The sequence below is a fragment of the Toxotes jaculatrix genome, chromosome 11, assembly GCF_017976425.1.
Source record: "Toxotes jaculatrix isolate fToxJac2 chromosome 11, fToxJac2.pri, whole genome shotgun sequence".
Classification (NCBI taxonomy): Eukaryota; Metazoa; Chordata; class Actinopteri; family Toxotidae; genus Toxotes; species Toxotes jaculatrix.
This window is the reverse complement of record NC_054404.1, coordinates 14755571-14781365: the sequence shown is the minus strand read 5'-3', so window position 1 is coordinate 14781365 and position 25795 is coordinate 14755571. Positions and strand designations below refer to the sequence as shown.

At 42.4% G+C, this 25795-nt stretch overlaps 3 protein-coding genes across 6 annotated transcripts; all 3 read right to left on the bottom strand.

Moving 5' to 3' along the window:
* Positions 1 to 2960, bottom strand: LOC121190109 (5-hydroxytryptamine receptor 1D). The gene is made up of 4 exons (XM_041050695.1): positions 2888 to 2960; positions 2550 to 2763; positions 1605 to 1765; positions 1 to 1461 (listed from the first exon to the last, which is right to left on the bottom strand). The coding sequence occupies exons 2-4, from the start codon at positions 2710 to 2712 to the stop codon at positions 163 to 165; spliced, it is 1623 nt and encodes a 540-aa protein (XP_040906629.1). The 5' UTR covers positions 2713 to 2763; positions 2888 to 2960; the 3' UTR covers positions 1 to 162.
* A 49-nt stretch (positions 2961 to 3009) lies between these two features.
* Positions 3010 to 14541, bottom strand: tarbp1 (TAR (HIV-1) RNA binding protein 1). 2 transcript variants are annotated; one of them, XM_041050713.1, is made up of 29 exons: positions 13538 to 14541; positions 13349 to 13446; positions 13189 to 13258; positions 12792 to 12946; positions 12627 to 12679; positions 12451 to 12548; positions 12224 to 12359; positions 12026 to 12122; positions 11835 to 11924; positions 11569 to 11716; positions 11215 to 11481; positions 10885 to 10982; positions 10624 to 10782; positions 10295 to 10524; positions 9929 to 10148; positions 9571 to 9759; positions 9262 to 9461; positions 9103 to 9174; positions 8848 to 8968; positions 8275 to 8385; positions 8036 to 8185; positions 7847 to 7933; positions 7546 to 7751; positions 7381 to 7462; positions 7098 to 7269; positions 6814 to 6999; positions 6067 to 6191; positions 5316 to 5452; positions 3010 to 3700 (listed from the first exon to the last, which is right to left on the bottom strand). In XM_041050713.1, exons 1-29 carry the CDS (start codon positions 14463 to 14465, stop codon positions 3520 to 3522), a joined length of 4866 nt encoding a protein of 1621 aa, XP_040906647.1. In that variant the 5' UTR covers positions 14466 to 14541; the 3' UTR covers positions 3010 to 3519. The 2 variants fall into 2 exon arrangements, with proteins under 2 accessions (XP_040906647.1, XP_040906646.1); XM_041050712.1 differs by having other exon boundaries at positions 11215 to 11716.
* Positions 14542 to 14716: 175 nt separating this feature from the next.
* On the bottom strand, positions 14717 to 24761 carry zgc:172136 (uncharacterized protein LOC566376 homolog). Of its 3 annotated transcripts, none has more exons than XM_041050687.1 (14): positions 24624 to 24761; positions 21547 to 21739; positions 21283 to 21373; positions 20041 to 20120; positions 19758 to 19834; positions 19401 to 19596; positions 19130 to 19285; positions 18575 to 18640; positions 18024 to 18092; positions 17741 to 17915; positions 17203 to 17487; positions 16414 to 16545; positions 16218 to 16288; positions 14717 to 16115 (listed from the first exon to the last, which is right to left on the bottom strand). In XM_041050687.1, the coding sequence occupies exons 2-14, from the start codon at positions 21622 to 21624 to the stop codon at positions 15825 to 15827; spliced, it is 1767 nt and encodes a 588-aa protein (XP_040906621.1). In that variant the 5' UTR covers positions 21625 to 21739; positions 24624 to 24761; the 3' UTR covers positions 14717 to 15824. The 3 variants fall into 3 exon arrangements, with proteins under 3 accessions (XP_040906621.1, XP_040906620.1, XP_040906622.1); XM_041050686.1 differs by lacking the exon at positions 24624 to 24761 and adding an exon at positions 23821 to 24001; XM_041050688.1 differs by lacking the exon at positions 24624 to 24761 and adding an exon at positions 23821 to 24001 and having other exon boundaries at positions 16227 to 16288.
* Between the last annotated feature and the right edge of the window lie 1034 nt (positions 24762 to 25795).

The window sequence follows — 25795 nt, the reverse complement described above, 5'->3', positions numbered from 1 at the left end:
CTCAAATGTGGACATCTGCTGTTTTATTTAATTTGGGCTTTGGGGTATTCTGATGGACATTTTTTTGGACTATTTCCTGTCATTTAATGGACCATCAGTTAATTAATAAAATAATAGGTTAACCAATAATGAAAATGATAATGAAATGCTGCAGAAGAACAATTAACAAACATCATGCTCCACTCTGACTGTTATCTGTCCGTAGAAAAAAGTAGCCTGTCGCTCCTTGGTCAGAGCAGAGAAAGGCAATCTGCTGCCCTCCTGTGGCCGAGAGGGAACCTGCAAGCAGTCCACCCTCCTGTCACCACCTGCATCTGGCCACACTGAAGACGAGGAGACACTTTCAGGGTGACACACTTTGCATAGATGCGCCTCAGAATGATGCTTGAAGTCAGCGCTGACAGTAAAAATTGATGCAGAATACTTGGAGTCATCACAGGCTGAACTCTCAGAGCTGGAAGGTGGACCAGGATTGGTGGTGTTCAGAGTGCAGGGGTCGCTGGTCTTGCCATCATCTCCTTCGGCCCTGGCCTCTCCTCCTCTGCCCACCACACTCCCCAGGCGCGCTCTAATTTTTTGCCTCAGTCCCTGAAGAGCACCCTGGAAACGCTTGCTAAGCAGAGCGTACAGAAGAGGGTTGATGTCAGAGTTCAGCAACACCAACCAGTACGAAAAGGTAACAGCAAAGGATGGGACGAGGCTGGTTTGGCCTGAAATCGCAGTTTCTGTGGCCTGGACAAGAGCCACGCCTATGTAAGGTGTCCAGCAGAAGAAGAAAGCTGATATGACCAGGAAGAGACGCACCACTCCGTGGTGGTTATGGTGCTGCTGGGAGTTCTGCAAGGGTGGCTGGGAGGAGAACAAACGTCTGGGCGTAGGGTTACTCTGCTCTGGAGCAGAATTAGGAAGAGCATGTCCGATATCATTTCCTTCTTCTCTACAGACCTCAGACACAAACTGTCCACTTAAGTGATAGATCAGTCTGGAGGGGCTGTGGAGACTCCCACAGTGCTGGTGAGGTGAATCACCAGGAGCGAAGGCAGAATTTGGATTCCTGCTTCGCTGGACAGAGTCCTCCAATGTATGAATCCTCCTGGCGTGGCTGCGTGCCACCTTGACAATGTTCACGTAGCAGAAGAGGATGACCACTGCAGGTATGAGGTAGGAGAGGGCAGCCATGAAAGCTGTGTAGCTAGGGCTGCTGGCCCAGTTGACTGCACAGCTGTACATGGGATCCACAAAACTGATGGAGCTCCAACCCAGCAGGGGAGGGCAACTGGTGGCCAGAGCCTGCAACCAGATCCAGAGGACCACAGCACAGGTCCTCCACAGGGTGCAGCGAGAGCTATAACGCAGGCAATCCATGATGGAGTGGTAGCGGTCAAGAGCAATAGCAGCTAGTGTCAGTACAGAAGCTGTGCAATACACAGAGGAGGTGTAACCCACGTACGAACAGAGGTCCTGTCAGACAGGAGAAAGACAACATCATCACATGCACACATGGGTCAAGGGAAAGTAGTACAGCTTCAGATCATGTCAGACGCTGATGCTGTGATGTTACATGACTGTAAAGCATTTTACAGAAGTGGACTTAGGTGACGTACAGTGCAGTCCACCCATCCACGGTTCATGATGGATAGAGCAACAAAAGGCATGACTCCGACGCCCACCAGGAGGTCACTGATGGCCAGGTTCATGATCAGCACTGACGTCACAGAGTGGAAAGTCTTGTTTGCAGCCACAATAACAATGACTAGAATATTACCTATATACGTAAATACACAAACAAAAACAAAAAACAAAACACAAACACACAGTGACACGGAGGTCAGACAGGCAGTATTCGAGACCATCTTTTCCATTTGTAACACAGCAATAGAGACAAATATCTACTCATTCATAAATCTGTGATTTAATAACTGAAATTGTAAAATTGTGGACAATCTATATTTGATCTAAATAGGAGGGAGACAAGCTAAAAAAAGATGCTGATCTTATGCTACACAGCAGTGCAGAATGCTGACCTAGGTGTAAAGGGTCTGTTTATCCAAGACTCAGTGCAGGTAATTATGGATTTATTTGTTCAGATGTTGAAATCTGGTATTTCTGCCACCACAAAAAACAGTACAGATGAATGGAATTTGGTTGATCCTGCTCAAAGCACTGAAAAATTACATTTTAAAAATTCAACAGCTGACTTCTGCTCATTACTTATGGTTCTTATGGTATTCTTTTTAGTTGATTATTACTGATTCATAAAGCACAAGTAAAACATTATTACTGGCCAAGATCATCAAAGACCTCTCAAAATATAGGTCTGAAATCTGAAGAATAACGAAGAATTTTCCTTTATTTATTTATTTGTTTATTTGTTACTCATAAACGCTGAAATCGTCGATGTTTATCATTTAGATATTATAGAGGTGCTAGAACAAATGATGAAGACAGAGAGACTGTGTTCCGCGTAAGAGAATAAGAGTATGGAAAAGTTTTTAAGTTTTCCTATTGCTTTAGAAAATAAATGAAATTGTCAACAGGTAATTCCGTACCTGTCACAGCTCCCACACACATCAGCACCATGAGGATCTCCAGGAACAGCCGTGTCCGCCCGGACAGCACGAGTCCCGCTCCCCGAGTCCAGCTCGCGTTGGCCGCTTCTGCTGCCTGCAAAGGCGACCCGAGCTCCGACCAGGAGCCGCCCAGGTCTTCCATGTCCCCCTCAAATCCGCTGTCCTCACATGATGAGCCGCGTAAAACGGTGACCTGACGGAAAAAGAAATGAGTGTGATCGAATGGACTCCATCTGCTCCCCATCTGGTCTCCAGGTGAACCGACTCCTTGACTTTTTACAAAGGGAGGAAGGAGGACGCATGAACACATAGTGTACCTTATTTTTTAACCCTTTCGTTGCTCACTCTGTTGATGCAGCCTCCAACCACAATCAGTCAAAACATATGTACATAAAACAGAATAATATCAAAGTTTTATTAATTCATTTGTATCAAAAAAAGACAGTTTACAATTTAAAACCACAAACTGCAATAAAAAATTAGGCCTATTAACAAAAGCAGCATCAATATATTTTGTATATTAGTTTGCTGTATTTGGACATTATAGTTTAGTCCTGGTGCTAAGAGGCAAATACTAGTTGCTCACAAAAAAATTCTATTTATGCTGCTGTTACAGACACACAGACTCTCTAAATGAATATAACAGCATGCCCAGTGGAATATTTAGATGTAATAACCAGGACTGATCTCTATTCACGACTCTCATTAAAGCACAAGAACAGTGCTGATGACTGCTGACCACGTTAAAACCTGAAAGGACAGACTCTTATCCAGAAAGAATATGAAAATCTTTAAGGCCCTTCCTCCTCACGTCCAGAGGCTGAAGTTGACATTTTAATTTGAAATTCCCCTAAGACGCTTTTCACGCCTGCTACTGGAGATGAGTGAATATGGTCAACATCTAGAGGTCAGATGTCCCGTCCGTAGGGCTGCGCTGCCGGTTTCTTCCTCAGCTGAGCTTTGAGTTGACTTCGGCTGAACCAGAGGTGAGATGCTGCCTCGTATATTCCCAAATCAGCAGGGCAGCGCTCACGTGCACGTTGAGGGAGCGGATGACCCCTTGCTGAGGGATCTCAACACAAACATCCAACATCTGGAGCAAGTTGGCAGGAATGCCTTCCCGTTCATTGCTATAAGAAGAGCAAGAGGAAAGTAAGTTCATTAAGCTACTGATAGCCATTTGGTTCTGATTTTCAATATCTTTAACGAAATAGTGTTACATTTTGGCAAAGACATTTATTTGCTTTATTGCAAATAAAAGCAAAAAATAATATTCTCCAAAAAATGTTCCACTATTCCTTTATATTTGACCATTAAGGTTCCTGCTACGGAAAGGATTCAGTGTTTATCCAAAACAGTTCATTCTTATCAGGAGGAACAATTCAAATCAACAGAGGACTCAAATGAGCTTCAGTGAAATCAAGACTGACCTCAACAGAAGGTTACTCACAGTGTATTTTCAGTAGCAGGGGACATTTGGATACACAAGTGCATTTTCTAAATTAAATGACAAAATTAATTCGGAAAAAAAAAGAATCGCAGAAAATGTATTTAAGATGGCAAAAAAAGAAGTCTGCACTGACTGTCCAATATATAATATAGGGCATCTGCAGAACTGCTGTATCAGTCATACCCGGATGTGTATTATACAGAACAATCCCCATTTTTGGTATTTGGGTATTTTTAATTTCAGCTTTCATTTGGCTTAATGATGCTATCCAGTTGATTTCATTTAAGAGCCCTTGTCATGAGCGGCCAACTTATTCCTTTATTTTCTCAAGTCTTTATAATTATGAGGAATAAGCTTTTTATACACATGACTCCCGAGCGTAAGTCCAAGAGCAATTCAAACTGTAATCAACTGAGCATGTACTGAGCTCCAGCAATATGGGCCATGCAAAGCAAACATAAAGAGGTAATGAGTTTGGCTTTCAGTGAGTCCACAGCGGGTGCCACACGGCAAGAAAGAGCGATTTGATGAGCTACATTTATCTTGAGTGCAACTGGCTGAGATAATAGCCACCTGATGAGTGATTAGAGCCGGGCCATGTTGCCCGTGCACAGCTGCGAAAGCCCTCAAGATTCAGATCACACATGGGGTGTCTGAGCTAACGGGGCTGCTCGCACCTTTGTGACTGAACAGGGCAAAATAAAACAGGACACTTACACAGGCGTGATAAATATTAATCTCTCCCTCTCTGCCAGGCCAGCTGCACATCTGCAGTACGCATTTAGTGAATCATACGGCCACTGCTGGAAACTGCACAGGCTTATGATTGCAGTTATGTTTTATTTCTGAGTAGCTACAAATGGCTGAAGAAAAGGATTTTTTTTGTGAGTCGCCTTGACCACTGATGGAAGCCACAGGGCAGCATCATGAACTGCACTAGATGAAGGGTAAGGTTTTTTTTTTGTGCTGCTGTCATCACACTGCTGATATTGGTTTGTGTAATTTATTTTCTGTGCTCTTGTCCTCAGGGAGAGCCAATTACAGCCCAGCATGCCCCGACAGGTACATGAAGGAGAGGAGAGGAGCAGGTCCCGCAGGGGGAAACACACTAAACCGGTGAGATAACATTAAATAGCCCCGTCAGCTCACACCTTTATCTGTGTGAGAGTCACAAGGGCATGGGAAAACAGAGGCTTGGTTGCATTTATGCACTACTGGTTGTATGAAGGTGACTCTACGAGCAGAAAAACAATGCAGTTTCATTAATAGTAAGACAATGTTTAATGCCGTCATACCCCAGAAGTAACAGGGTCTTCTCAGGGAACTGATAGTCCTGGAGACTCTGACTGTTGGCTGTCTGCTCCACTCCAACAATACAGTACCCCTCACTCTTCTTTAGCTGCAGGAAGTCAGTGAGCTCCACAGGCTTCACCTGATGGACAGATACATTTCATGATTTTAGAGATAATGTACACAAAGTTCTCGTTTCAAAAAATAATTCAAACAATAAAACAAAACAATGAGTTTATACATTTATGAAGGGTCGACGATAAATACAACACATCTGCAAAGTCTTGTAAATCCTAGAGCTTAAATTGAGGATTTAGATTCATTTTTGAAACTTGAGTTTTGGTTTCCTGCCCCTTTCCATCTCAGCAGTTACTATGCTAGAGGCTGAAATCTTAAAACTGAGGCACATTTAAGAGTAAATGCATTTAGTTAGCAAAACCATAACACCATTTAAAACTATTTTCTTTGTAATTGCAAGAAAGGTGTTTACAGTTCTCTTGACAATTTTTCTTGGTCACAGTGGAACAGAAAGCCATTAGGAGAACTACAAATTACAGCTGCATTGGCTTTGGCTTCCAGCTGTTCTGGCTGCTGCCTGCTCGACGTTGATTATGACTGAGATCATTTTAACCCTAAGCTAACCAGGTCAAATCACACATTTCTCAGTTCACTAGCCCGCTAAGAACAGTCATTATAAAGACGGGGCAGACATCGTGATCACTGGGGTGGAATGTGGCATCGTTTTATGCAATTTACCTCTAACAGAGGAAGCCATAACTCAGATGAGACACTCAGGGACTGAAAGTGTTTGTCACTGACGTGGCGGAGGCTGTCCAGAACCAGAGCGCTGGCACCAAATATCTCACATGTCCTGCACAGACCTAGAACGACAATAAACAAATGAGGAGAAAGCCTAAAAGCGTCATATATCTAAATGTGAACAGTCAATATGCTTTATATAGTTTTTCCATCAAGTGATTATTACAGGTTCTCAGGTGTTAAGATGACTATTTTAGTCCTGAGTCGTCTGTGGCAGTGATGACTCGGCATAAAATGGCTGCCAGTCCATCATCAGGGGCACAGACAAATGTAAAAAGCTGCACCTTTAATGGCCATTGAGCGGACGAAGTAAAACATTTACAGAACGACCAAGCTAATGTTCTTGATTACCTCATGCAGTTTCAATATTGGTTTTGAAAATGGGTCTTTTCCTCTATAAACAAATTCAGATTGATTTAGCCTCTTATCATTTGATATGCTTGCAGAGGACATAAAATGCTGTCTGCGATGAAAGCTGCACATTCTCTGTCTGAACTGATAAGAGGGTGCAAGTGATTGGTTTCAGTGGCAGCTGCATTAGAGCCCTGTGCCCACTTCATGATTGTGAAACCAAACAAAAGCCAGATGTGATAGTTCTTCGCAATGTTACATAAATTAAGGAGAAATTCACCAACATTTAAAAGTATGATGAAAAGTAAGGTATTTTGTTGTGCTGCTCCTGACCTCCTAAATTGGTGGGTTTGTCTATGAGTGAGGCTACCACCAGCAGGGTGCCGTGCAGTTTGCCCAGTCGAGCAGCCCTTTGTGGAGGAACCAACTGAAGTTCAGGCTCCTGCTCCTGGATCCCCAACCTCCAGGGAGTGATCTTCTTCTGCACCTCGGCCCAGCGCTCCTCCTTGTCCTGCTCACCTGGGTGATACAACACCATGGCCGCTCAATCACAGATCACAGGTAATACTGCATAATATATCAAGTGCTCCCACTCCTTGTGATTGGTGCTACTGTACTTCTGTCTTGCTGGATCCAGTCTCCTGGCTGGAGCTGACTCAGGTCAGGAGCAGGATTTTTCAAAGGAAAAGATGGACTTTCAGAGAAACATGACAGTTTCTCAAACTTCCAAGGTGGAATCCACTCATCATCAGCCAACTCTGACAGACTGGGAAAAGTATAGAATATGGTCTGGGAGAGAAAAAACAACTATGTTACTATACATTGTGTTGTATTAGATATCAGAAAATCTAATTAGTTGCCAGACTTCCCATATAAAAATGCAAAAATACACCAGCACACCTCCACACTGTAATCTCTGATAGGGTGAAAGGCACCAAAGAAGAAGTGTTCCTGAATCCTTATCCAGTTTTTGTTGGCATTCCTAGAGGGTGAGACAGGATATGAATACATTAGCATGCTAAAATAATCTTTTTCTTCAATGACTGGATGTGGGCATGTGCTCACCCAGTGCTTTGCATGGCCTCAGCCTGGTTCAAACAGGCCTTGATCACAGTGGACAGCCCTCCCAAACCATCCACCCATTCTTCTGCCTGGACTTCTGCCAAGCTCCACACCCTTTTCAGGGCCAGTAAGGCATACAGGCGCACGCTGAAGTTATGGTTGAAACACCACTGCAGGATGATGTCCAGCGCTTTGCGCAACTGCACCATCTTAAACGCACAGGGAGAAAGATGCTGTAGATACGGAGAGGTGATGCAAGACGAATGCTGTTTGAGCAGTGAAAAAAAAACACTTTAGGTTTTACCTTATCCTTAAGATTGGGAATGATGACATTGAAATGTACCAGGACTGACAGGAAAGTGCAGACGCTTGTCTTGGTCTTTTCGTGATCCTGTACAGAAAACACAGAAACTGGTCAATAATTTCACTATTTCACTATTTCACTCATAATACAGTATTTTGTGGTAGATGGGTGTCCACTGAGGGAGCTCACCATGTTGAAGCAGGCCCAAAAGCTATCCATGTGTTGTGGATAACGAATGAGGATCAGAATCATCGTCCATTCGATCAGGTATTTGACTGAGGCCTGGTTACTGCAGAATCCAGCTTCATACACACGGTTCAGCAAAGTTGAAACAAACTCCTGTGCACACACACACACACACACACACAGAGTTACATTCTGAGTGGTTATTTCCTGTGTGATTCTCAGTGTAGGAGTAACCATCTTACCTCTCGGAGTTTGGGCAGCAAGAGCAGCAGTGTTTGCCAGACTCTGTTTTTGATGCGATGTTGTAGGGAGTTGCTGTAATAACGAACTTTTGACTTTGATATGTCATTATCCTGGAGGGATGAAGTGGAAGATGGAAAATGGTCTTAAGTGTTGTTAAATTAGCTGAAACTGACGCTAAACATATCATCTTAATGAAATGTATGAAAAATTGCCATATCCAAAAAAGAACAAACATCACGGCCTGGTCTTTCCCTTTGCTCTTCTAAGCTGAGGTTGAGATGTTTTCTGAAGTTGCAATATGAAATATTATGACCAACATGCCTGTGAACTACTTTCTGCTGAAATCAAAAGTCAAGATACATGAAACACAGCTCCTTAAAACGGATCTTAAATTTCAATGTGATCTAAAGTAACTGTATAGGATGTTGTGATATCTGATCATACAGTTCTGTTTGAAGATTTGAGCATAAATTACCTTATTTTATATGTGAACTTGTAAACATCTGCAAAATTCATACTAGTTACTAATATCGTGACACTCATTTCAACTGTATAAACCAGCCCAGACCTACCTTTTTCAACAAAGATATAACTAGTTCTTCTATCACTCTTTCATGCTGCAGATTAGAGGAATCAAGGCGGCTGAGGAAACCCAGTACACATGTGCGGGGAAACTGATCATCCCTGTTATCACTGGAAAAATAAAAGCAGTAGTTCAACGGTGAAAGCATCTGCACAGTAAGAGAGACCTCTAGTGGCAGTCTTTTAAATCACAGACATAAAGGAAAGCGATCTCAGAAATGACAACAAAGAGGACTGCAGCTCACCTTGTAACAGCAACTTCACCGACACACTCTTCACCGAGTTGCTCCACATATGTCTGGACATCCTGAATGAGCCTGTGAAAGAGCGAGATAAAAACAGTTAAAATGAGAGACAATTAAATCTAAGCAAATCTAAAAAAAAAAAATGCAGTTAAGAGTTACCGTTGGTCTCTTCTGAAAACTGGTCCATAGATACAAGCGTCAGCGAGTATGTCAATGTGGCTGGAAACGCTAGAAAACACTGCGTCAGCCTGGGCGGCGCAGCCTCGGTCTGTGGGCAGCCATGTCTGACAGCAGTGTTGAAGCAGCACTCCGAACACTCCGCTCTTTGACTGAGACAGCTCAGTCAGCTCGGCCGCAGTCTAAATCAATCGCACAACACCACACCACATTTGTATACATATTACAGACCATGCATGTTGAAAGAACAAACTGGTACCTTCACAAGTCAACCAGTCTGATTTCAGTCACCTGTTTCAATGTGGCCATAAATTTCCGAGCCTTAGTGTGTGTCAGCTCGAGCAGTTTAGGGTGGAAGGCCATGGAGATGAAGCCTTTCAGGGCCGGCCAGAAGTCATGGGCATTAGTGCTCAGTCCCTGCACCAGCTCCCAGCTTAGAGTCACAGCTTCCACACAGAGCGCCTCCTCTTCGAGTAGCAACTGAGATCAAAACATCACCAAACCAAACATTTCATCAGGGACACATTATCAGATATTACTTTAGTTTTTGTAATAAATTCTTTATATTATAACTGTAGGAAACTCCTTGTTACACTTAAACACCTCATTTCAGTTGCTTAAATTTGACCTAAGTTGACTTAAGACTCACTTGCGGCAGCACTGTCTCCATAAAGGTGAGCACAGGCAGCACCAGGTCACTGGGCAGCAGTGCCAGGGCCTCCACACTGCAGCTCAGAGCAGCCTTCAGAGTGTCTGGTGCTCTGGAAACCTCAGGAATCCCAAATGCCTTAATGAGGAAGCTTAGACAAAGCCACTGGTCCCGCATAAAGTTGGCAGCGATACGTCCCCAGTCCTGCACTCCTAGTTCACTACCAAACAAAGAAAAATGCTTATCCATAATTCCCAGCCTGGCACTTTGAGACAATATATTCTGAATATTATTTTCCAGGCAGAGGTCTCCTGAATCGACACCTGTAATAACGTGCAATAACTGAAATAAAAGGCTTCCACTAACCTTGACCAGTCTCCTGTCTGTGGTTTCAAGAGGCGTTTATTAAAGTTTCCCAGAGATGATTGACTTTGTGAGGAAGGTGAGAGTGAACTGTAGAAGAAGTCATTCAGCGCTTTCAGGGCAGAAATAGTCTCTGATCGAATGTCAATTACGTCCTGCTCCACAAGACCACAAACTGTGGCTAGGGATGCCATAGCAACTGCTCTAGCCACCTGATTTGCCACAGAGGGGACCTGCCGATGGAAAAACAATCAGTGTTAAACAATCAAGCAACCAGACCGATTCCTGAAATTCCTGTCTGATGACTGGGGTTTGAATATTTAGTTTTGTACCTGCTGGCTTGGTTCTTGCAAGACTTTGAGGCTGTGCTTGACGAGTTTAGGGAAATTACTCTGCTGAATTTTACTATGGTGCTGTGGTGTAGAACTGTACATGACCACCAGCTGCCTCAGGACGCTCAGATACAGCTCTGACCTCTCCACATCAAATAGCTGTTAAAAAAAAAAAACAAAGCACATGTACACGTCAGAGCTAGCCACAAGGGGCCTCTGTGCTAATTGGAGTGACGGTGACTTGCTCGACTTGCTGTTTACCTCCTGCAGGTCCCCACACAGCTTCCTCAAGATAAACTCCTGGATTGGATCTACAAGCTTCAAAATGAGCTTCTCCATGGCAACCATCACGCTATCGCCTGTGAAAAACAGAGTGAGAAGAGGTGAATGTCACACTCTCCTGAGTGGGTCGGGAGTGTGTGAAAATTGTTGTTAACTTGAAAATTGTAATACCGTCAATTTTTACTTTTTTCTATACGTATGTAAGTGACTGATGGTCCCTGAGAAAGTTAGAAGAATTAATAACAAATTACAATGTTCTCACGCCAAAATTATAATAAGTCATTCAATGATCAGAATTTCATTACACACCTTGCTCCGCTCCGGCTTGTTGACAACTTGGTGGTTCACCGAGCTGGAACAGTCGGAGCACAAGCTGCAGGCTCTTGTCACTCTTACGGAGAGGCAAGTAGATATTGGTGCTGACTCTGCTCAAGGTGTCCAGCAGAGGAGACAGTAATGACTCCAGAGTGTTAGTGATATCTTCGCCAGGTTGACTCTTCTCCATGTCCACACACAGCAGAACAGCCCTGGCCAACTTATCAGCCTCTTTAGAGTCAGGTAGCCTCTCAGTCTGACCTGGAAAGTGAGAAAATTGACTGTAAAAACCTGAAGAATAATCATGTCTGCAGATGGAATTATTCACTTGCCTCACTTCAGACTTACCCGTGCTAGCTGGGACTCGAAGATAAGCGTGTATCTCGCCTTGAACGTAGCCTCTTACGGTTTCTTTCTTTGTGGCAGCACCGGTGGAATCACCATCCATGATCCTGGGCTTGAAACTGCCTTCGTTGTCTGATAGCCAGGAACACAACTGCAGTTGTGTCACGGACACGTAGGGCAGCAATGAGTCGACCACAAAACTTCACTAATGTGCCACTTTAACACGTGTTAGGATGAGTGTTCCTTCATATGCATGTGATGCACTGTACCTGATTCCAGATCTGCGTCCCTCTACACAGTGACTCGTCTGCACGGAAATGCATCAGGAAACTAAAGACATCATCTAGGGTCACTGCACTCTGAAAAAAAAAAATAAAACAATTCGATATTACAACTCCTGACCTTTCGAGCTGTGTGTGAAAGCTGTCATATTAAATTGGTAGCATTATTTGTCTTTTACCATGTCTGTGAGACAGAGGGCGCTATTCAGCAGGAAGCACTGGGCAGCTCCTCTCAACAAAACCTGATGAGTGATCATGGTGCAGCGCAGCACCTCCCTGTAACACACCGCAGACCAAACCAGCATCCATATCAAGCATTACCAGCTACAAGCACACTGCTAGCAGCAGTCTGTCTAACTGTAAACACGATGAGGTACCTTAGAGCTGTGAGTCCTTCGATCCCCAGCTGTGGACTTGGGGGAAGTTTGGATAGAGCCTGGGAGAGGAAGAGGAGGGGTACAGCACACCAGTGCTTAGAGCCCAGCTGCTGAATCAGCTGCAGCAACACACAACCTACAGAGCAAACACAACAGTCAGAGACAGACAAGCTTCAAAGCCATGAGAAGTGAGTCAGAGCTTTGTTAACATGTCTGTTTTTCTGTACCTCTATGCTCTGATGGTAGACTACTGAAGAAGGTGGTCATGAAGACTTGGAGCTTAGCCCCGAGCTCAGGACAATCTCCTACACTCTGCCCAGCTGACCTACACATGGACAGAAGGTGGGTTAAAAAAAAAAAAAACTCTTAATAATAACATAGTATTCCCTGCAGTGATCCTCACCTCTGGAAGAGTGAAGTTTCAGACAGAACATCCATAAAAGGGCCAACGATAAACTGGGAAACAAAAGAAGAGAAAACTCTAATGCACAAATTTAACTTGATGATTTCTGTGAAATTGAACAAATAAGCCTATATCAGATCAGAGAACTTGTGTCTGTGCCTGTACCTGAGAAAAGGCCAGAGCAAAGGCTGGCTGCTGGAGGACCTGCAGCTCAAGCAGATGACACACTCCCTCTCTCATTAAGGATTTATTCTCACTGTGGAACATCCGCTGGTACACACACAGCAGCCACGAGGGGTGGAAGAGGCCTTGGCCTGAAGCTACAGCACAGACAGAGAACTGACTAAGAGAGCAGGCACAAACTACCAGGCTGGAGCTTCATGTTTTTTTTTTATAGTGAGTTACTTTTGTATCATTATTGTCTTTTCAAGTGAATAAAAAGTTTGCTTTTGGATGACTTTATATAATTTCCCAAGTACTTATTTTGCTTATTTTAATGTCACACATTTGTATAAAAAAACATACAGAAGTAACTTCTTACTTTACCCAGTTCCAATGTTACCTTGACTATCATTCACTGTTGTTTGGATCAATGTGTCTATTCTGTTTAGAACTGGCCGAACAACATGAACCTGCGGAGAAAGAAGAGAGAAGCAATGTTACAAAGCTGTACCATGAAGCCGTCTGCTGAACTGGTTGTGGTAATCCAACCATTTGTCTACCTGGTTTTCCTCCAGAGTCTCCATCACAAGCGCATAATCCTCCCAGAACTCTCTAAGCAACTTGCTCCTGTTGGGGTCCCATTTGAACAGTGTCTCGTCTGCAACAATTTCAAGAACAGTAAGAAAACAAACCAACAAAACAACAGACATGAGTGAACTTAAAGTTGGCACAGTGTCTGTGCATTTTACCTTCTCCTGATGGACAGAGTGGACAGTCCAGCTGCTCGTCCTCTGACAGGGCCACACACCTTTTCAGCAGGTACAGCGCCCTCTTCCGTGACACGCTGTCTCGGTGCGTCAGTCCATCCTGAACCATCCTCCAAAACTGGAGGGACAGACGAGGATCAGGCTCACAGGAGGAGGAGGAGGAGGAGTGGTCGTTAGGTATCAGCAGGTGGTCTGACATGGCGGTCAAACATAACAGCGCTCTCTCTGTGACCACAGGTGTGCTGTCAGTGCAGTGCCAGCTGCACAGATCATCCAGGATCATCTTGAGGATGCTTTTTAACCTCGCACCGCTGCAGCAGTTCAAGAGAGTCAAGAGAAGCCTGACTGTGATTTTGGAGACCAATGCATCAGGTAGTGTTTTGATGCAGGACAAGGCGGCTGACAGGGTGGTGAGTGTGAGCTGTTCATCCGCTGACAGAGAAGGCATGAGAGCAGCCATGACCTCACTTGCAACCTCCACGCTGAGCCGTCCCGGACCGGCGAGCTCCTCCTCTGACAGCTGGAGCGAGGGCAGGACGGACAGAGCCACGCGCCCCGGCACGGCATCGTCACACAGCGGGACACAGACACTCACAAGTCGACAGGCAGCTGCTGTACTGTCCCTGCACCGCACGCCTTCGCCGGCTTCCGCTGATATTCTGGAGAAGAGAGGCAGACACTGCGTCCAAATAACCGACTCAATTTTATCTTGAATGCGTCGTCTTTTCGCACATGCAGACGGAGTCGTGTCCGAGTCTGCCAAAAGCGGTCCGAGCCCTTCAACGAAGGCTGTCAGAGCTTCCAACCGCTCCGTCCCCGGCCACGACTCACTCGGCCAGGACAGAGACTCAAACAAACGGTCATAGTCAGGAGAGCTGGACAAGACCGCGTTAATTAAAACAGAAAACATTTTAAAGGAAGGCTTCAGGGTCGGAAACAAGCGAGTTAGTTACTCCACAACCGGCTCTTCTCACCACTGCCATGAGCGACACGTTTTACCGAACAGAATGTAAACTTCCGCAATCGTAATCCCAAACTCTCGCGAGAGGTGGGCAAGTCGGTTAAGGAATACTGCTCACACTTCCACATCATACAGTCTGTTCCACATCCATAGAGCAGATTTAAAATTTAAACACGAAATTACCAAACAACTGGTTTCATTCAGCGGTATTAAGGATTTATTTTCACTATGATAAAAACAGTGCTTTAGATAAAAATGAATTGTTCAGTATTGTGATTTAACACTGTCAGTTATTCATACATTATTGGTATTGTGTAGAAGTTTTTCTGTAATTAAAGGACTGATATTCTTTTCCAGTGACCTCAAACTGGTTAAAAACATAAGTTCTTTAGCATACCAAGTGTCATTTACAAAACTGAAAATAATGTCAGGAAAAAACTGACAAAGGCTCTTTGTTTGGGGGTTATATAATACAAAAATACTGCAGATTCATTAGACACTTGCTGGTTACAGAAATAGTGCTTTACAAATAATACTTTTCTGCTGTAATTACAAAAGCGGGAGTATAGAATGGGGAAGCTTTGGATGAATGCATTACCAGCTGTAAAGAGGTTCAATTTTCCACACCAGCAGCTACATTGCTGTGGCAGACTAATAGGAAATGCATGACAGAGCACACTATACAAAAATAGAGTACATTATAAAATATGATTTAAAAAAAAAAGAGGACAAAGGAAGATCAGAACACAAACTTTAGCACCATGGCTTCTGGAGATACAAGGAAATGTAAGCGTTTATGTTAAAAAAAAAAAAAAAAGAAAGGCTAAAGGAAAGTAAGTCCCATCTTATGAAAGTGAAATGTAGCACATGGCTGCATTGCCTTAAAATTTCAAAATCAAATTTTGAAGTCAAATTTTATGCCCTCAACATGAACCTACTCAGACATTTCAGAGTTTTTAACAGCGTGACATTTACAAAATACAATAAAACTGATTAGAAATATTTTTGCTCAAAGAAGATAAAATGTAATAAAATAGTGCAAGTAGTGTGTACATAATATACAACATTAATAAATATGCTCTGTTCACTGACTGAAATGAGATTTCTAGTCCACAGCTTTTCTAAGAGGAATGAGGGGGCACTTTCAGTAACGTCTCTGTGCTTTTTGAAGCATACGCATCCCTCAGTGTCGTCATCATCACCACACAGAAAACACAGACATTCATGTGTTGGCGACCTATGAGTCAAGTTGTGCCCTAAATGAAGGATGAGAACAGGCGCACTGGTGGACATCAGCACTTGACGTATTCAAAGTATGAATTCCAGGAACTGTTCATCGCCTAACATGTCCAGGGAGAGGCTGTTGGTTGACCTGCGGCCATAAAATGAAGGTTTGGCCTGGCAGAGCAAAAGGGGGTAATAACTGTGATCAACAGGGGTCTTAGGGTTTGTTGAGACATCTGGGAGCCCAAAGGTGTAGCTGTGAGAGGAATCAGGCGGCAGTGTTGTCCCCAGGGGTGCTGGAGGGGGGAACAGACGAACATCATCTAGACTGTGGCTGTGCCGATCCACGCACACATGTGCCCTAGATTTCAGAAGCTTGAATAGAGACAGGAGGTAAAGATAAAAGGTAAGAAAATACACATGAATCCAATGGAAGTGAAGAAAATGAAGGTAAGAAAAAGAAGATATATGACCAACCTGTTTTAACATTTCTTTGTTGCGCAATTTTCCAAGCTCTTCATCATTGTCTGGGGGAGACCCTTTGTTGTCTGTAGAGCCCACAAGAGTTTGAAAAAGAGGTAAACAAACAGCATTTCAGAGTACAAACAATTTTGTTTTCACTGGTGTGATGATTACAAATAAAATATAGTTTATATAAAATCCTGATTCACACCTGATGAATGAGAGTCTAAGGAGAGTTCTGCACAATCCACTGACACCCCTTCAAGGAGATCAGCAAGCTGGAACATTTCATCAGGATCATCCACAAGAACCTCCTTTGGAGCTCCAACATTGGTCTTGATCTCTAAAGAAAAAAGTTTTAGAAATGCGATTATTAAAAGGATGAAAAGAGCTAACATATATGCATTTAGAGAACAATGAACAAAAAAAAAAAAAGACACAGTGTGTACTAGATCTCAAGGTGGTGGCTACTACAAGAACGCAGATACAAATCAGGTGACGCATAAAAATGTGGAATAAAGACATTACATTATCTTTATTAAGCGACATGTTTTGCATAGTTTGTAATTTGTTAATGCACTGTGTCAAACAGAGCAGACTCTGTATAATGTATAGAACTGCTGAAAATACCTGATGTCCCAGGGACGCACAAATAACACTGAGGGTCTAAGTCCAATACATATATTCATATATTAATCATCAACATCCCTATTCTACAATTTTGTGGTTTATTTTACCACCATGTACAGTTAAGGGTAAGGGTGAAGGCAGGTGATGAGAACAGTAATATTGTTAACCTCTCAAATCATCAGTCGATCATCACTCCCAAAAAGAAATTTGTAAAGTTAAACGTAAGGTCAGCACAGCACAGCACAGAGCTGCTTTCACATCTAGTCAACTATTTCATTCAACAAACAAAGCATCAGTTTACTTTGCAAAAACATGCAGAGAGATGGATAAAATATCCTGTGCAAAAATTTCAATCCAAAAATCCTCTCACCGTCTTCCTGCCATCCCTCATCTTCTATTCGAGCCTTGCTGTCTGCATCAAACCCAGAGGTACAGGAGCTGCCACGGCTGGCTGCTGAACTAAAACACTTTTCTCCTTGCCGTTGACCTTCCTCGTCCATAGAGGCCATCTCTGTGGAGATGCTGTGTTGGCGGGCGTCGGCTTCGATTCCAGAGCTGCTGGTCGAGTGTCGAGACAGACCCGGGCTGCTCTCGCTGCCCTGGGGGTCTAAGTCCAAGTCATCGCTGATGTACGACTCTCTGTAACGCTTCTTCTCTACAAGGAAGAATAGACAACTCAGGATTAATATGCTATGTTTTTCCAAATGTAGAAGAGGAATACAAAATATTATATAACAATTGTACTTCAAACCCTTTTGATTTTTCTGTGCAAGAAAAACTGGCTTTTCTTTAACAATGCAACTTACAGTTGCTGCCTGAGTGCTCTGCTGACTACAAGTGGCACCAAGCCAAAGTGTAATTATCACTGATACTAATCTTGTCCATGTATTCAGTCCTCCCTCCCCTACCTTCGCTCTCCTCCAGCTGGCGTAGGTGTTTGAGGGCAGGCTGGAGGCTGAGGTAGAGGCGATGGCTGCTGCTCAGGTGCAGCAGGAGGTGGCGTGAGCGGAACGATGACCCAGTGTAGTAAACCAACTTCCTAGCTGATGGCAAGCCATCTGGCTGGATCTCGAATTTCTTACCCTGAACAGGACAACATAATACACATAGTGAGCAAAGATAATGCTCATTAAATAATTACAACGACTACAACTATTCTTAATGGTAAATGAAGATTGGCAGTGGGCATACCAGGAAGGTGAGACGTCCTACGTTTGACCAGGGGAAGTCATACAGCAGCTGTCGAATGTTGTTCACCTCCTATGAATACACAACACACACACACACACACATACACAATTAAAAGAAGTAGCTCAAATGCTTATGATCTTTTGCATTTGAAAAAAGCAAAACAGATTTCGGGATACACTGTAAAATTAGTGATCAATAATCAACTGTCTTTTTGTTCACAGGATCCATCTGGTCTTGGCAAAGAGACTAAGGGCTTCTCGAGGTATCTCACGGTCTGTTGGCTCTTTAATCAGCCAGGCCTGGAGCCCTAATCCCCCCCAGATGGCCCCTGATGGACAGATCAAACAACTGATGGGCAAGGCAGACGGCTCCTATCTCCTCATGCACTGCTGTTGGTGGCAATCCCACACATTCCTCACTCGTCTAGTCAGAGGTTTTATAGGACTACAGATACAAAGACTGAATCTTTGAGCAAACGCAGATTCCTTCTTGTGTACGTACGAGTTGACGTACCTACTAAGCATTAAAAACACACTCACACATGCACGTACCTGATAAACCTGCATTCCTCGCAGGGTCAGACCGAGCAATGCTGTTCCTCTCTCCTCCTTTTTGTCCTGGACAAATGAATGATGAGATGTCAGAGAGGCATCTGAGCAGGTCAAGATAAGATAGTTCTTCCACAGCTAAGCTCTTAGTTCACCGGGAAACACACTGAGCTGCTGCTAACAACAAATTTAAAGGAATGACACATTGCGCAACGGGTGGGCCAATCTTCAAAATATCCCTCTGTAGATGAGTGGGTTTCCAATTGGGAGGATAATAAACTGGAATAGATACAGGGTTACATAACTGCCCCAGAGTTATTTGTTATTTGTCACAGCTCAAATGAAGCCAAACTAATTGTGTTTGTGTTGGAAAGAAATATGCCACAGATAAAAAAAATGAAATTCCTTTACCAACCAGCCTAAATAATCAGTATTATTTTAATGATATAAACCCATTATGCACATAAACACACCCTGCAGTATGGTGTGAGCTACGAAAACTCAAATCAAGCAACTGGTTTAATTTGATGAAACTGAAACGCTAAACTGATTCATGACCTTTTGCAGTCTGTAAAACGTGACAGGAACATCCTCCAGTCGACATGACTCCCTGATGAAGAGCAGGGTGGCATCGCGGGTAGACATGCCCCACAGCTCCTGATGCACTTTGGGCCCATGGCAGAGGAGGTAGTTCACTCCACGCTTAGCTACAATCTACAGAGGGAAGAAGGCACATACATGTATTAGGCGCAAATTATAACATAACCTCGAAATATAAAATGTTAAAATCTATGTTTTTTAAATTCTGCTGCCACATGCTAACACTTACCCAAGGGGGGAAGTAATCCTTGGGTTCAAAGTAAGGGGTGATCTCTGTATACTCTCTGGGTGGCGGGTGGTCACCGAGGTCAGCCTGCAAGGCGTAGCCTGCCAGCTGGAAGTACACCTCCTCTTGCTGACGACACTCAGAGCGAAGCACACGCTCGCGCAAATCAGAGTAGTATAGATGTCGTGCCTTTCGTTCACTGGTACCGGACACACACACAAAAAAATAAGGGTAGGAAGATGGGGCACGAAAAGATGTCAGAAAGGAGGACAAAGACGAAAAAAAGACAAGTTCATCAGCAATAAAATAAAAAGCAAGCTTGTACAATGTTGAGGAATATGTTTATAGAGGGGAACATACCAAAGGAGTCTACCATTCTCTACATAGTACTGCACTTTGAGGCAGAGTACTAGAGGCAAAGGTCTCTTCTGTAATGCCTGTATGAAGAAAAAGATGTGTCAGAGTAGGCCCGTGTGTGTTAGCATCTTTTTGTCATGCTAAATGAAAAGTTGTGGCATGTAGGCCACTGAACTGTGCCTCCCAATTAACTGACAAGTATAGCAGTTTGGAGAGTGGGTCACAAAAAAAATGCTTCTAATTTACAGGATCAAAATTTGCTGCCCTTCGCAGCAGGCAGTCTTACCTTTCCTGAATCTTGCCTCCATTCCTTAGGAAAGTACTTAGTCAGTTTCTCCTCCATATCCAAAAATATGTGTTCATTGTCTGGGATAGAGAAGAACAAGCAGGAAGCAAGCAGACAGTTAGCAAGCAAACAAAACAATAATGCGACCAAGCGTAAAATTTGCCCAACAATGGGATTCATTAGGGTAAAAGAAAAAAACCCTTGTTCTTTGTGAACGAGGCTACAAGGAAGCTAATGACAACAATGCTAATGTTAATAATCTTGATATTTTATCATTATCTATCCTGCAATTCCTGAATTTGACCAATGTTATTGTTGATTAATTAAAAAAAAACTAATTTGATTGATATTTCAATAAAGGGCCTAAAAAGCAATTTGCAACTTGTGTTCAGAACGAGGATGTTGTATCTCTCTCAACGTGGTCCTGTGAGTCATGACATGAGCATGTTCTTTTAGATTCACCTTATCTCTTTTTGTTTCAACTTTCTACAATCCCAATCGTGCTCAACAAGCTGTTTCACAACTCGTTCCTTTAACCATCCATCTCTCCTGTCAGCTTGTCTCTGACTCATTCCAACATCTTCACCTCTCATCCTTCATTGAGACCTCTGAGTAAGAATTGAGTAAGACGGCCTGTGTCATGACAAGCCCCCCCCACCCCAATCTCTTTTACCTCCACTCCCGCCCTCCTCTTCCCATCATCAATCCATCCCTCCCCTCAGTGAAGAGGAGGAATGCAAGGGTGCATTCCAGGCTTAATGAAGTTAATATTGCAGGAATCCAGGCCTAAGTGATCGCTGAACCAACACCACAAAAACAAAAGGCTGCTTGTTCAAGTGGTGAGCCACACAAGATTACCAAGGCATTTCGACGTATTTGTACAGAGACAGAGAACAGGAACACAATGAAACAGAAAGTAAGTGGATTACACCATTCAATTATGCAGACTGGCAGGGTAGAATGTTTTTTTTTTGGTTTTAGTGAAAAAGCCTTTTGGCAGAAAACATTTTGCCCAATATTACACAAACAAGTGACACCACAAGGGTGGCACTGCAAAGCCCTGCTGTAAATCGCTGTCATAATCCAAACATGATGCTCTTGTTTGCAGCCTGACAGCTGAAATGTGGTAAGTGCATGAGCTTCGTACTGTATTTTTAGTCTTCTGACCATATTGCTGTGTACTCTAGAGTGAACAGTCCTTTCAGGTTCAGAGGCTGAAGGGTCAACGACAAATGAACTTACCCCTCACAACTGTGAGACCAAAGAAGTGAAGCTCTTTAATTCCTAGAAGCTCTGTGACGCGATTAAAAACATCCTGCCCCGTGGACTTTGGCTGGAGCAGGTGAAAAGACAAAAAAAAAAAAGCCTGTATTCAGTATGCATTCACAATGTGCAAAAACTGTGTGGTGCAGCCACAATATTGTAGTGATAAACAGAACTTTGACCATCTGTTAAGACCTCTTGGTGGTACTCAAGAGGACAACAAGAGACATATTAAACACTCACCCCGACAGCGATGTCCAGCTGGTCTTTGTTGGGGAGGAGAACACAAATAGTCCTCTCTTGCTTTACCGAGGTGGACATAATGTCTTCTGTCTGTCTGTGATAAGTACTCTCTCTGTTGAACTGCTTCAGTCTTCTCTTGCTTTCTCTATCCTTCACTTTTTATCTGTCCCAGGGCAGCTTGTCCATATTGTATCTAAAAAGATAGATGACATCAGAGTGAGATAAGCAAAGTAATTAAAAAACATGACCCAACAACAGTTCAATGTGAATTATGAAGACAGCAGAATGGAATTTAAAAACAGATTATTAACTCCTGTGTAAGATACGATTCATAAATTAAATACTTAGAGCACCTCCATTTAAGGGTGTTTAGCATTGATATTGCATTAGCATACTGTCCATTATAGTAAAAACACTCCCATACCCAGACATAAATACACGGATGTCTCCCATTAACCCACAACCAAGATTAACTCTGCATGGATCGCCCCTTCTGAGGGGTTAGAGGACAAATGTTTTCCCATCACAATTATCTGCCAGAGGGATAATATCCAAAACATTAATCAAATACATGACTCAAATGAATGACATAAGTTGGTCTGCCTTAAAAAGAATCCCGACCCGCATCAGTAGCAAACAACACCACAGTGTATAAATGAAAAACAGGGAAATAGTTGGGCAAATGAAATGAGCTTATCATACTGTAATCCTAATAATAGTCATTAACTGGGAATAATCAATCAGATTATCCTTGTGCATTCCTTTTCTATTTTGTACTGTAGGGAGACACAACATTATAAAAAGGAATTGCATTTTTGCAGAATCTTCCACATGCTAAAACAAATGGTGATGGTGGAGGGGGACACATAAAAGCAAGGCTCACATAAAACTTGCCCCGCTATGCTGAACCAAAGCCCCAACTGGTACAAGGCTCATCTGATTAACGTCTCAGAATCAATTAATCAGGTTAATTACTGCTGCACGCCGACTCTAAATCTCTTAAATCCTGCTCTGGACGATAACCAGTAAACCAGTAAAACAAAGAATACAGGGGACAAAAAAAGATTTGTAACTGAAGCAGCCTGCTCTTGTGCCAATCTCATTCAAGTAAAAAAAATAGAAAATATCCAAAACCAAACCAAAACACGGTAAGAGATTCTTGGTCAAGCAAACTGCTGTTTCTCTGTGTCTTTTTACACCTAGCTCTTCAGGAGATCAGTATTCTCACTGTGGAAAAGGATGTTAACAGATACTTAAAAAAACCTGACATAACAGGACTGAGATAAATCATAAGAAAATAAAAACATTACATCAAACATTATGAAGGTGTTGCCAGTGCACGAAACATTATGGGAATTACAAAAAGGGAATGTTCGTGGCTCACAGGGCAAAAGATATGTCTTAACAAATAAGATTTATGGACATGTTCAAACACATCCTCACTCACATCTAGGTGTCAGTGCAAACAGACATTTAAAAAACCTGAAATTCCAGTAGTGTGAACATCTGACTTGTTTGTGACAAGAGTCAAACTATATAGTATATTTTCTCTAAAACTCTAGTAAAATTATACAAGAACTCAACAGACCCAAGTATTTTTTCCACCCTGACAATGTATTAATAATTTCTACATCATTTTTAAAAATCATTATCTACTTATTGAGTCTTCGAGTTCTTCTTCAACATCATTTGTGCCCACAATGAGAGAGTAGTAGCTCCATGTATATAATGGTTGCAGACATTTGTGATCAATTTATGAGCAACTGATGCATGAAGCAATAGACTGAAAAACAGAAACAGATTTCTAAGGGGAAAAAATGCTTTGCACAGGAATTTGGATGGTCTTGGTCTTGTGGGTGTTTTTTCTTTTTTGTTTGTTTTAGCATGTGGATCTGCAGCTTTACTTGCATTGAACTTGGCCAACTTTTTTCCATACTTAGTTAAAATGCAACTAAGTTTACTACAGAGCTCAATACAAGTTTTCAGCCTTACATTAAAATGTAAAACAAAAAACAACAGGCAGCAAACAAACAAAATAAAAACCTAAAGTCAATCTTATCAAATGGAATTTATTTACAAAAAAACAAATACATTTATCAATAACACAAAGCGAACCTAACTTTACTTAAAAGAATAAGCAGTAGCTGTTATCAGCGCTGTCATGTTCCATCACAATGTGTCTGGGATATCAGTGACAACTGGTGTAAAGCAAGAAGTACTGAGTTACTAATGAGAATACAATCAGTATACAAAAAAGTCTTAACTGTGTCCCACCTGCAAAACAAGTTTACTATCAGCCCAAACAGCACTGGCTGACGTCTTCAGACATTCCCCTTACTGCTGACCAGGGTGAAACCTGGCATCACATGAGAGCAGCCATCTGTATGCCATAATTCCCGTCCAAGACTGTTATAATCCCTGCTTCTAAGCACAGTGCTGGCTGCTGGAAAAACAACATCCCCTCTGCACTGTGCAAGCTCTCTGAAGTGCCAGGGATCCTCACTGTCTGCTCAAACCACCAAGGAATAAAATTAGAGGGAGTGGGGGGAGGTTCTTGATAAACAGGGGAATACCATTTACACTCATCCCACTTGAAAACAATAGGGTGATCCAGCTTTTCAGTTGTGGGGGAGCAATGCATTTCTTAGGTTTGACTCAGAGTCCTGATAGGCACATTTATATCAGGGTTCACAAACAATTTTCACAAACTTGGTGAACAGAGGAACCACAGCCTGTAAAAGTCCATATGTATTGAAACTTCCAGATTTCCACTGTTCCCCTTTTTTCCTCTAAATTATCAAACTGTCGTTTAATAAGTTAACGCTATTTAGTGTAACAGTGTAAGCCAGTTGCGTCTGTTTCTGAGTAGCAAGTTAGATATACAAATTAATGAGTGATATACACAAAGGGAGAGAACCTTTAAAATAGTTTTCATAATGCTTCTTACTCCCAGCCGTGGTTACGTTAGACATTTTCCTGGGAACTGTGTCTGGGTGGATGGGGCAGTAACCTAATGCAACAAGTGCATCACTAACTGACTACTCATTTAGCTAGCTATGTGGCAGTAAGGTACTTACCATCATAACATACGAGGCGAAGGGGTTCACACGTCAGTCGCAGGTCTTCTTAAAGCTTGTTCAGACACACAGTCCTATTTTTTTCATCCGAATAAAAACACAGCAGAAGTAAGCAGGACACCAGTTTCTACCCCCCTCTCCATTGCGTGTTGTAACTTCTTCCACCCCGGCGAAGCCCAAACGATTGAGCCGTACCATTTTGGATAGTTGTGGGGGTGTTCTGTTTTGCTTGAACACTTGTTGAAAATCTTCTTACTATTTTCACGTTCTAGTGAATAATTATATTTGTTTTTATCCCGTGTAAATTCACAAAAAATGCAAATTTTCTTTAACCATATAAGAATAAATATCATACTATTTCAAGACAATACAATACCTACCACATATATCCCCAATATGTTCTGTGTTGGTAGAGCGATGTAGTGCTAATTAGAGGTGCAAGCGCAAAGTGTGGACGGCAGTAGTGACTGAACTACACAGGAATACTGATAGATTCACTTACCCGGAAAACCATTAGATTTTAAAATAATTTTTCTAGTATTCTGACAAATATATCGGACCTGACCTTTTCTCAGTTTCCAAAATCATCCGCTTTTATTGTGGATGAGGTGCACGGGCTCCTGCTTTGACTGTCAAACCACGCCATGTGACCAATTCGCATGGCACTTGTTATGGTCACGGTGTATTACCCATAGACTCGTTACCCATTAGGCCCACTTGTATTTTTTCTTTGCGTATTGGAATAAAAATATCAGTCTTCTGGGCTTAATACTGCAAATATTTTTATTTTTCTAAACTTCTGCGAGCTTAAGATTTCAGTAAAGACTAGGGGGAAATGGTTCATCTTGCACTGAAAATTGAAAATTGAAAATTTGAATTTTTTTAATCATTGAATGATTTTGCGATTTTTCAATTTTAAATTAGTTGATCATGATTATGATCATAATAAAACACAGGACAAAGATTTTAGGCAAATAAAAAATACTTTTTAAGTCAAAATTTAAATTTCCCTTTTTCAGTTAAGATTTTTGTTAAGTTTTTAACAGAAGAGGGCAAATTAAAAAAAAGTGCAAATAACTAAACAAAAGAAAAAAACTACTATTGGCTGTCATTCACAACCTTTGCTAAGGTCCCCTTTTGGTTCCTGTCCCCATGTTTAGAGCCACAGATTT

What these genes read in the sequence shown, in the direction of transcription:
- LOC121190109 (XM_041050695.1), bottom strand. Translation starts at nt 2,712, where the DNA reads ATGGAAGACCTGGGCGGCTCCTGGTCGGAGCTCGGGTCGCCTTTGCAG. An exon ending in GTGTGTGGGAGCTGTGACAG is followed by an intron (nt 1,766 to 2,549) that starts GTACGGAATTAC and finishes TTACGTATATAG; the next exon opens with GTAATATTCTAGTCATTGTT. An exon ending in GTGGATGGGTGGACTGCACT is followed by an intron (nt 1,462 to 1,604) that starts GTACGTCACCTA and finishes CCTGTCTGACAG; the next exon opens with GACCTCTGTTCGTACGTGGG.
- tarbp1 (XM_041050712.1), bottom strand. Translation starts at nt 14,465, where the DNA reads ATGTTTTCTGTTTTAATTAACGCGGTCTTGTCCAGCTCTCCTGACTAT. An exon ending in GAAGGACTCACAGCTCTAAG is followed by an intron (nt 12,123 to 12,223) that starts GTACCTCATCGT and finishes GGTGTGTTACAG; the next exon opens with GGAGGTGCTGCGCTGCACCA. An exon ending in TATGGCTTCCTCTGTTAGAG is followed by an intron (nt 5,453 to 6,066) that starts GTAAATTGCATA and finishes TCTGTCCATCAG; the next exon opens with GTGAAGCCTGTGGAGCTCAC.
- zgc:172136 (XM_041050687.1), bottom strand. Translation starts at nt 21,624, where the DNA reads ATGTCCACCTCGGTAAAGCAAGAGAGGACTATTTGTGTTCTCCTCCCC. An exon ending in AGCTGGACATCGCTGTCGGG is followed by an intron (nt 21,374 to 21,546) that starts GTGAGTGTTTAA and finishes CACCTGCTCCAG; the next exon opens with CCAAAGTCCACGGGGCAGGA. An exon ending in CCAGCTGGAGGAGAGCGAAG is followed by an intron (nt 17,488 to 17,740) that starts GTAGGGGAGGGA and finishes TCTTCCTTGTAG; the next exon opens with AGAAGAAGCGTTACAGAGAG.